Source organism: Micropterus dolomieu, linkage group LG08 (genome assembly GCF_021292245.1).
Source record: "Micropterus dolomieu isolate WLL.071019.BEF.003 ecotype Adirondacks linkage group LG08, ASM2129224v1, whole genome shotgun sequence".
In the NCBI taxonomy this organism is placed as follows: Eukaryota; Metazoa; Chordata; class Actinopteri; order Centrarchiformes; family Centrarchidae; genus Micropterus; species Micropterus dolomieu.
Genome location: NC_060157.1, coordinates 13,384,409 through 13,393,637, shown reverse-complemented (window position 1 = coordinate 13,393,637; position 9,229 = coordinate 13,384,409). Strand labels below are relative to the sequence as shown.

Genomic DNA, 9,229 nt, shown 5'->3' with positions numbered 1-9,229 from the left:
CATAAAAAGTTTTGAATCCTCATATTTGAGAAGCTGGAGCCAGCAAATGCTAATCTATTTATCGACGAAGCAGCTCTTTTTTGCAACCGAGGCAAAGGGTTCCATCGTCCGGTGTCCCGTAATTGCTTCAGAGCAATGGTACTATTAATATCGCCAGGATTCACACTGTCTTTTTCTTTTTTATCTATCTAGACTGTTTTTTAATTTGCTAAATTCAAAATAAAAATATGAACTTGTTTAACCAGACTAACTAAAACCTTGTCCTGCTTTCTGACTTTGTTCGTTCCTCTGCTGTTTGTGTTACAGATGCTGCAGGATTGTCCAGAAGCCAGGCGGGAGGTGGAGCTCCATTGGAGGGTGTCCCCTTGCCCCCACATAGTACCCATCATCGATGTTTATGAGAACATCTACCAGGGCAGGAAGTGCCTCCTCATTGTGATGGAGTGGTATGTTATTCTGGAAGTACCAACACATACGTACACACACACACACACACACACACACACACACACACACACACACACAGACACAGACACAGACACAGACGTTTACCCTGTGTCCACACAGACCCTGTGACATCTCACTGACATAATGCATTCCCTAGCCCCTTAACCTACCCTTAACAATCACAATTACAAGCCTAACCTTAAAGGCAGGGTAGGCAAGTTGTTTCTAAAACACTTTTTGTCATATTTGTTGAAACTGTCTATATACACCAATGCATATTAAAAAGTTAGGTGCACTGAAAAAGAGAGTATAAAAATGGGCTGTCTGTAGTCCTCTCAGCGATGCAGTAAACACAGCCACTCGTTCCATTCGGACCGAATGCAATGATTGGCTGGGTGACTGTCACACTCCCTCGCTACCATGGATACCACCCCTGCTGCTACAGGAGCTCAGCTCAGAGCTGACGAGCGAAGCGGTGAGACCGGAGGTAATATCTGCGTGGCTTTTCAACGATGGTGACAACTGAGGTATCCCAAGGGGCTGAAAAGTTACACTGTGGTCGCTTTTATTTCTGCTGGACAGGTAATCTGGCTTTTATCAGTTTGATGGTAGCTACCTACTTAGCATACAGCTAACGGCAGCTACGAGTGCAGGCTGGTGGAGCGAGCCAGAGTAGAGATGATGGATTACAGGTGCTGGTCATATAATTAGAATATCATCAAAAAGTTGATTTATTTCAGTAATTCCATTAAAAAAGTGAAACTTGGATATTATATTCATGCATTACACAGACTGATATATTTCAAATGTTTATTTCATTTAATTGTGATGATTAAAACTGACAACTAATGAAAATCCCAAAATCAGTATCTCCGAAAATTAGAATATTAAGACCAATACAAAAAAAGGATTTTTAGAAATGTTGGCCAACTGAAAAGTATGAACATGAAAAGTATGAGCATGTACAGCACTCAGTACTTAGTTGGGGCTCCTTTTGCCTGAATTACTGCAGCAATGCGGCGTGGAATGGAGTCGACCAGTCTGTGGCACTGCTCAGGTGTTATGAGAGCCCAGGTTGCTCTGATAGTGACGTTCAGCTCTTCTGCATTGTTGGGTCTGGCGTATCGCATCTTCCTCTTCACAAAACCCCATAGATTTTCTATAGGGTTAAGGTCAGGTGAGTTTGCTGGCCAAATAAGAACAGGGATACCATGGTCCTTAAACCAGGTACTGGTAGCTGTACTGGTACTTGGCACTGTGTGCAGGTGCCAAGTCCTGTTGGAAAATGAAATCTGTATCTCCATAAAGTTGGTCAGCAGCAGGAAGCATGAAGTCCAGCAGTCCAGTCCTTTTTGTCTTTAGCCCAGGCGAGACGCTTCTGACACTGTGTCTTGTTCATCTGTGCGTGGTGGTTCTTGAAGCACTGACTCCAGCTGCAGTCCACTCTTTGTGAACCTCACATTTTTGAATGGGTTTTGTTTCACAATCCTCTCCAGGGTGCGGTTATCCCTATTGCTTGTACACTTTTTTCTACCACATCTTTTCCTTCCCTTCGCCTCTCTATTAATGTGCTTAGACACAGAGCTCTGTGAACAGCCAGCCTCTTCAGCAATGACCTTTTGTGTCTTGCCCTCCTTGTGCAAGGTGTCAATGGTCGTCTTTCGGACAGCTGTCAAGTCAGCAGTCTTCCCCATGATTGTGTAGCCTACAGAACTAGACTGAGAGACCATTTAAAGGCCTTTGCAGGTGTGAGTTAATTAGCTGATTAGAGTGTGGCACCAGGTATCTTCAATATTGAACCTTTTCAAAATATTCAAATTTTCTGAGATACTGATTTTGGGGTTTTCATTAGTTGTCAGTTATAATCGTCAAAATTAAAAGGAATGAACACTTGAAATATATCAGTCTGTGTGGAATGAATTTATACATTATACAAGTTTCACTTTTTGAATGGAATTACTGAAATAAATCAACTTTTTGATGATATTCTAATTATGTGACCAGCACCTGTGTATATAACTGCAGCTGAGCTGGCTGAGAGCTGTTTGCCGACGCTAACATTAGGTAAGGCAATGTAGGTGCAGTTTACTGACGGTGCCGGTTTAGTTATTCACCATCTAGGTTTATTTTTATGCCGTTTACACCTAACATTATCTTTACCTTGTATCTAATCTCTTTGTGTGATTATTTTTGTGTCTGCGAGCTTTGTTTGACTGTATGTTACTCTTTTACAAATGTGGCGATGTAGCTGTTTGTTCTTGTAGTTATGAGAAAGACATTTCAACGTTAGTATACATAAGCAACGCTGGCTAAAGGTCCCCAAATATCTGCGTTTCTGGTCTATATGCTACTTATTATATAGTTTGACATTATACATAGCTAAACCTACTGTGTGAAAATCTTTTACTGTAATTGGTGCTGTTATGCCACTATTTATTTTACCAGGAGTAAAAATTACTGTATGTTTTATTTCTACTGTGTCCTCAGGTCACCTGCAGATTTGGAGTCTTTCATAGCCCTGTACTTCTCACTAGTATACACTGATCGGACCATGCTGGATGGCCTGGATTACAACCACCGTCTCCACAGTCCACCCAGGAGAAAAGCTGATGACACAATTCAGTATGTTGCATTTTTATTACTCCTCTGCATTTTACTCAATATAAGTGATGAGTCAAAAATTTTTTAACTGTATGAGGAATACAGATAGATGGTGCTGATTTATTGTTTTGATTGCATTTTATGTGGAAATGCTAATTACTGTATAAGAGAACAATGTCAGGTATTACAAACTTTTCACGAAGCTGATCCTCCTTTCTGTGTTATCAGGTACTGCACGGTGTACAACAAAACGCTTGTACTCATTGAAGGTGGAGGACTACAGTTACATCGTAGACCCACAGAGTGCCACTCTCCTCCTCTGACGGTTGATACTGAGGAGATGCCTAGAAGCAGAACCATGAGAACCTGATGATTCCCGTCTACATGGGGTTCAGTCAGGTGTCCCTGCCCCAACTGTACTGATAGATACAGCAAAACGTACAACAGAAAGTAATATGGTTGGTTTTAAAATGTGGTGATCATGTCAAAAAGGTGATTTTGATATTTTAAATCATCTTCACAGCAACAATACAAAGCTACAACTAAAGTCTGAACTGTCTTCATAATCAGTCAAGATACCTCTGGACTTGTCTTTCTTCCTGTATATACTTATTTTTAGTAATGTTTAAAAATGATCTATTTGTGATATAGGTTGTAGTTTTAGTAGTATATAATAAGTGTTATATCACATTTGGATGTCATTATTTCAGACATAAGACCTAAATGTAGTTGCTTGATTGTTTATGCTGCAAGTGTAAAGAAAAGGCATTTATCATTTTCAATGTTTTATTTAAAAAAAGAATGAAAATATTCAGAACAGGGAAAAATATCCTTTGTATTTTCTCTACCCTCTTGGGAATAAAACAATGTACAGGTATTCATCCACACAGTGGATGAAATTATTTGTGTGTCAGTTAGTAAGTTACAACTTACATCCTGCTAGGATTAAACCTCTGTATTGTCCTGGTGGATCAGGATAGCAGTATCACGACTCTGTGAGACAATCCTAGTGCTCTACGTTGCCATGCTACAAACTGTCTGTATGCCACCTGACTGAACCGTCTGTTACTCTGTCCTGGGTCTGGAAGATCAGCCATGTGTGGTGCATGAAAAAACAGTAGTCTGGATGTTGTCCACAGTCCTCAGATTCTGGCCTGTAAAGGAATATATAGTTGTTAGAACCCCAAATTGGAAAGATTGGTGTTATAGGACAGAACATTCATCAACATAATTATGTATTTTTATTGAACAGAGGTTTGTTGCTCCCTAACAGGACTTCTGTGTCCACATTACACACCACGTCAATGTACATGACACGGATGAGGTGATGGCTGAAGCAGAGCTGTAGTAAGTTGTGGTGTAAGCAGTAAAAAATGAATAACAATAGTTGTTGATTACATTTTATAGCACTTTATTTTTGACACCAAAGGGGCTTAGGGGGGAACACCAGAGAAACTTTGAGACAAGTACACTGGGGAATATTATACTATATTATACTTATATTAAAATATGTGTATATATATATATATATACACACACCTGTTCATATGCCGTTGTTGGAGTGTGAAGCTCGATGCAGCTTCCAGAATATGTGCTGCTTGGCTTGCACCTCGTTCTCCCCGTCTTGCCTTTTCTTCCTTGGACCCTGGCAGCCGTCCCTCTGCTTCGCCTTGACCCCGGGTCTGTCCCGGTCTGTGCTTGGCTCTGGGGTGCAGTCCTCATCAGAGACAATAATGCTGTCACCGTGAAAGCTCTAACATGCAAAACACATGAAGCCGGGACAAGTTACACACACAACTTCAAATACGATTTGCAGGGTTTCTTTTTATTGTTTTCCCACCTTCAGGGCTGCTACTTTTATGTAAACTGAAGCAAAGATGCAGTCGCTCCACTTGACTGGGGAGTGTACAAAAACAACAAAGTGGCCGTAAAATGGTCTTCTTTGAATCAAAAATAGAAACTCAATACTACTTCTGCATACACGTGGCAATGATGCAGCAACTATTACATCTATAACAGGAATGCAGCCCAAAGTTGGCACATAAAGCGGCATAAACACGGTTACAAAAAAAAATACGGCAGTGGCACCTCTAATAAGAGGACAAAAAAAAACAATTACAACACTGCACAGTAAACATTACACATCAGTTGTGCTAACCACGAAACAATGTGTCCATACACAGATAGATACATTAATTATACAAATAAAAAAAACATTCATTAGTTAACTTCCGTTTCATACCTAACTCACGGATAACGAGCTCTTGTGGCCCACACGTTGGGTTTCTTCCACAAGCATCGGCTATCCTATACGCAACAATTGCATACAATGTGGAATTTAATACATACATCATACACCACTAGACAAATGCATTAGCATATTGTGCATAATAACTCACAAGAACATAACATTATTAATAAATGTTCTCACCGATAACAGCAGCAGCCAGTCCATGCAAAATAGCGCAGTTTACTTCCTGTATTTTCCCGGCGCCCCTTGACCTCTTGGCAAGCACGCGGCTGTTTGAGTCAGCAACGCTATGCCCTCTGCTGTCTAAAATCAACACCTGCAGCACTCTCGCTACAGCAGAAAATTGTGCAAATAGAGGTTTTGTAACTTGAATCTCTTGTATATTTAAGGTTTGACTATATCACCTGGTTACACACATGTTATGAGTCTAACACAAAATTAACGTTCATTTAGTGTAACTGATGGAAATCAGCCTGTTTTTAGCTTTGCCCAATGTTATGACAGCTGTTAGCACAACTACCTGTTGCAAACAGTTACTGAATCAAAGTCAGTCTTTTAAAACCTATCCAATAAAAACATGCTAGCTTGATAGTGAGTACTAACAGCCAGGTTAGTTGTTTATTTTCATAATGATAAAGTTAAATGTTTTCTTACCCCTGATGTGAGCCGCTGCTCTGTGCTCGTCCTTCAGCGGTGTCGGCAACGCGTGTTCACATGTTTTGGGGGCGTGGCTTTGGAAGGAGCCCAGAAGGGAAGGGGTGGGAGTTTCTCTGTTGGATACTTTCAAAATCCAGCAGTTTCTTGCTAGTTTCTCATCCTTACCTATCCTGCCTTTAAGTGTTACCCTAACCTAATTGTAACCTGAACCCTAGAATCAAGTCTTGACCCTCAAAAAGCAGTCTCTACACGTGAGGACCTCAATTTTTGTCCCCACAGTGACATGAGTCCCCATCGGTTAGTGTGCATTCATGTTGAAGTCCCCACCCGGATATAAAAACATCTCACACACACACACACACACACACACACACTAACACACACAGAGCTTAGAATGTATGTGTGGTCTTATAGCATATGTTGACAAAAGTAGACTTCCTTCGTTGGACAATGTTCATCTTTGAATGGCTCCTGGCAGTTGTGGCTTGTTTTAGTTGCTCTGTTTGCTAGTGAAGTCAGCTTTTTTTAATGCACACCAACTGAGATGATTAGGTTTCCAGAACGCTTCTCGGCAGAAAGTAATAAAAAGCAGACAGCGGCTGCTTTGTCTAAAAAATAAGGCAGGCATCTGCCACCGCCACCTGTTACAAAAGAATAAAAAACTGTTCTCAAAGCTGGATATGATGTGATCAATGTGATGTCACAATTGAATAATCCTGAGCATGAACAATAAAAACGACTAATGATTGTAGTTTGTATTTAATGGTTGCAAATGTGGAATGTTTCCAGCTATAGTAGACCAGATTTTGATTAAAGGGCTATTTATTTAAATAACTAATTGGCAGTTTTTGTGCTAAGAAATGTCATTTTGTCATAGCAAGTAAAAATAAAATAAAACTTAATTTAATTAATCATTTTGAATGAAACATTAAGAAGTTCAGCACTGACTTGATTGCAGAGTATTGGGATGATATGTAACTCTAATAAGAGGCTGCCACATTTGTTGCCATCTTGGGTGAATCAGGAGAAACTATAAGTCGTTATTCATTGAAGATAAAATAATAAACATGCCACAATGCCTTTACAGACTCGTTATACTGTACTTCTGTCCACTCTACTCTTTTCATTTTCAGCATGGATGGAGGCGAATTATTCAGGCATATCCAAGACAGAGGGAATCATGCATTTACAGAAAGAGGTAAAGAGATTATTTTTTTCTTACGCAAGTTAATGTTACAATCCTTCATCCTGGCAGTGACAGTGGTTTTAATACTCCAGATTCTGCAGGAAGCAAACACCCATTGAGCTGCTACTTTGTAAGAAATACAACAGAAGAGCAACTGGTGTATCTGTTTACAGTGCAGCCAAGAAAGCCAATGTTGAATTGATGAAGAAGTTAATTAATTAATGGCTATTTTCGATCACACCATGATCAACTGTGTTCTCATGTGTTGCTGCTCATAGCTGTAACCGCACAGCCAGTTGCTGTTTATCTACGGTGGTGGTTTGAATTATGGAGCCTGTCCTCCACAGAATAACAACCACACAAAATTATGACTCATGTTTACGTTTATTGTGGCCTCTAGTGGCCTTCCCGTGTGAAACGATATTGATTTGTTTTTTAAAATACAGTTAAGTAGTGTTACCTACGTTACCTTCGTAGTGTTAGCGTTAGCTACCCCGCTATATTAGTCTTAAAGGTGTTGAAAGCCCCCCGTACCCCCTAACCCTTTACCCTAATCTTCCCAGGGGTGTGTGCCTAAACCTGTCAGTGATTGTGTGCGTGTTGACCTGTGAACCAAACAGCTCAGCTGGGATTCACAATTGCCGTTGTGGGAGGCATGGACAAAAGCTACTGGTAGGGGCGCTATTTTAGGATACGCTCATATGAGTCATATTTGTAGGTCGGTTAAAACTACCTATGTTGTCGTTTAGGTTGGAGGACTGGAATTGACCCTTCGCTAAGCCACGCCCCCTTAGTTACTGTTGCTAAATCCAACAAACTGTCGGACCTTTCGGAACTGTCTATAACTGCACTCCCTGGATAAATATATTGTCTAATTTTTGGAAAAAACGATCCCAGAGAGAAGCAGACAGTTTTGCAGTTGCAATGATATTAAGGATCAACACTGTTACTGTACAGCTGGGTAGGTCTCTATTCAATATTACCATCATTAAAAACCACAAACAGTAGGGCTATATAACATTACATTCAGTAGCAAGTTAGCTTACTAACATTACATGAGGAACAGTCCACAGTCTACATTATTCTGGATTTGTTTTAGGTTTTGGAAAGGGAATAAATCATACTTCTATCAACCTCTCGGGGTAGTGACTGTAATTATTACAAGTGCCCCAGGAACAGCGTTTGACCATATCTTTGAAAAATACAGCAAAAACACCTTAGAAAACGACTCCTTTTGAATACCAGTCAATGGAGCGCAACCTTGAAAGTGTTGGACCTCAGTTAGAGAGAGTCCTGTACAGAGCTGTGATTGACCAGCTGCGTATTCGGGGTGTGGCTTAGCGAAGGGTCATTTATAGCTCTCAGACGGGGGCCGGCTCCCATTGTTCATTTTAGAGTCACATTACTAATCTACAGTAACAGCTCACTGTGGCTGCTTTTTCTTGTTCTGTAACTCCCTGTGCTTCACAATAAACGTCACCTATGTCTCGCCAGAATGCTTTTAATGTATAGCACTTCACATTTTTAAAAGTATTAGGTAGTAACTTAATATACTTCTGAAGCCGTTTTCATTGAGATAACAGCTTAAACACTTAGTCAATAAATAAATAAATAAATAACTAAATCTGAAATTCATCGGCCCCCCTTTTGCAACAATCAATCGGTTAAATTTGCTGAATTCTTGGTCATTTATGGTATTTATCTGAACAATACAAGCAATCTGAATATATTTTGGGAATTCTTTTGGGCATTTTCACTATTTTCTCAATTTTTTATGATTTAGCAGTTAATTGATTAATCTAGAAAATCAATCTATATTAATTGATAATACAAATAAATTTTAGTTGAAACCCTAGAAATTACAGTGATGCTGGATCATATGGAAGCTGTATTTCCTATGAATCCTTTGTGCATTTGAGGGCAATATGAATCCTGTACAAGAATGGCGGACACTAACACTAGTGACTATGTAGAGAGGTAATTAGAGAATGTAAATATATTGAATGGGTATTCTTTCAAGCCAACCACAAAATAGAGTTGAAAACAGGTTTTGATTTCATGAAAATCTTAACTTTAACCATCTCAAA

The 9,229-nt window shown here is 39.8% G+C and overlaps 1 protein-coding gene across 2 annotated transcripts in view; it reads left to right on the top strand.

Moving 5' to 3' along the window:
- The window catches only part of LOC123975825 (MAP kinase-activated protein kinase 2-like), a 16,865-nt gene that overhangs the window by 3,524 nt on the left and 4,112 nt on the right, over window positions 1–9,229 (top strand). For both annotated transcript variants that reach the window (XM_046057608.1, XM_046057607.1), the window contains exons 2-3: window positions 307–446; window positions 7,090–7,154. In XM_046057608.1, coding sequence (XP_045913564.1) covers window positions 307–446; window positions 7,090–7,154 — 205 coding nt within the window. The remainder of the gene's footprint in view (window positions 1–306; window positions 447–7,089; window positions 7,155–9,229) is intronic.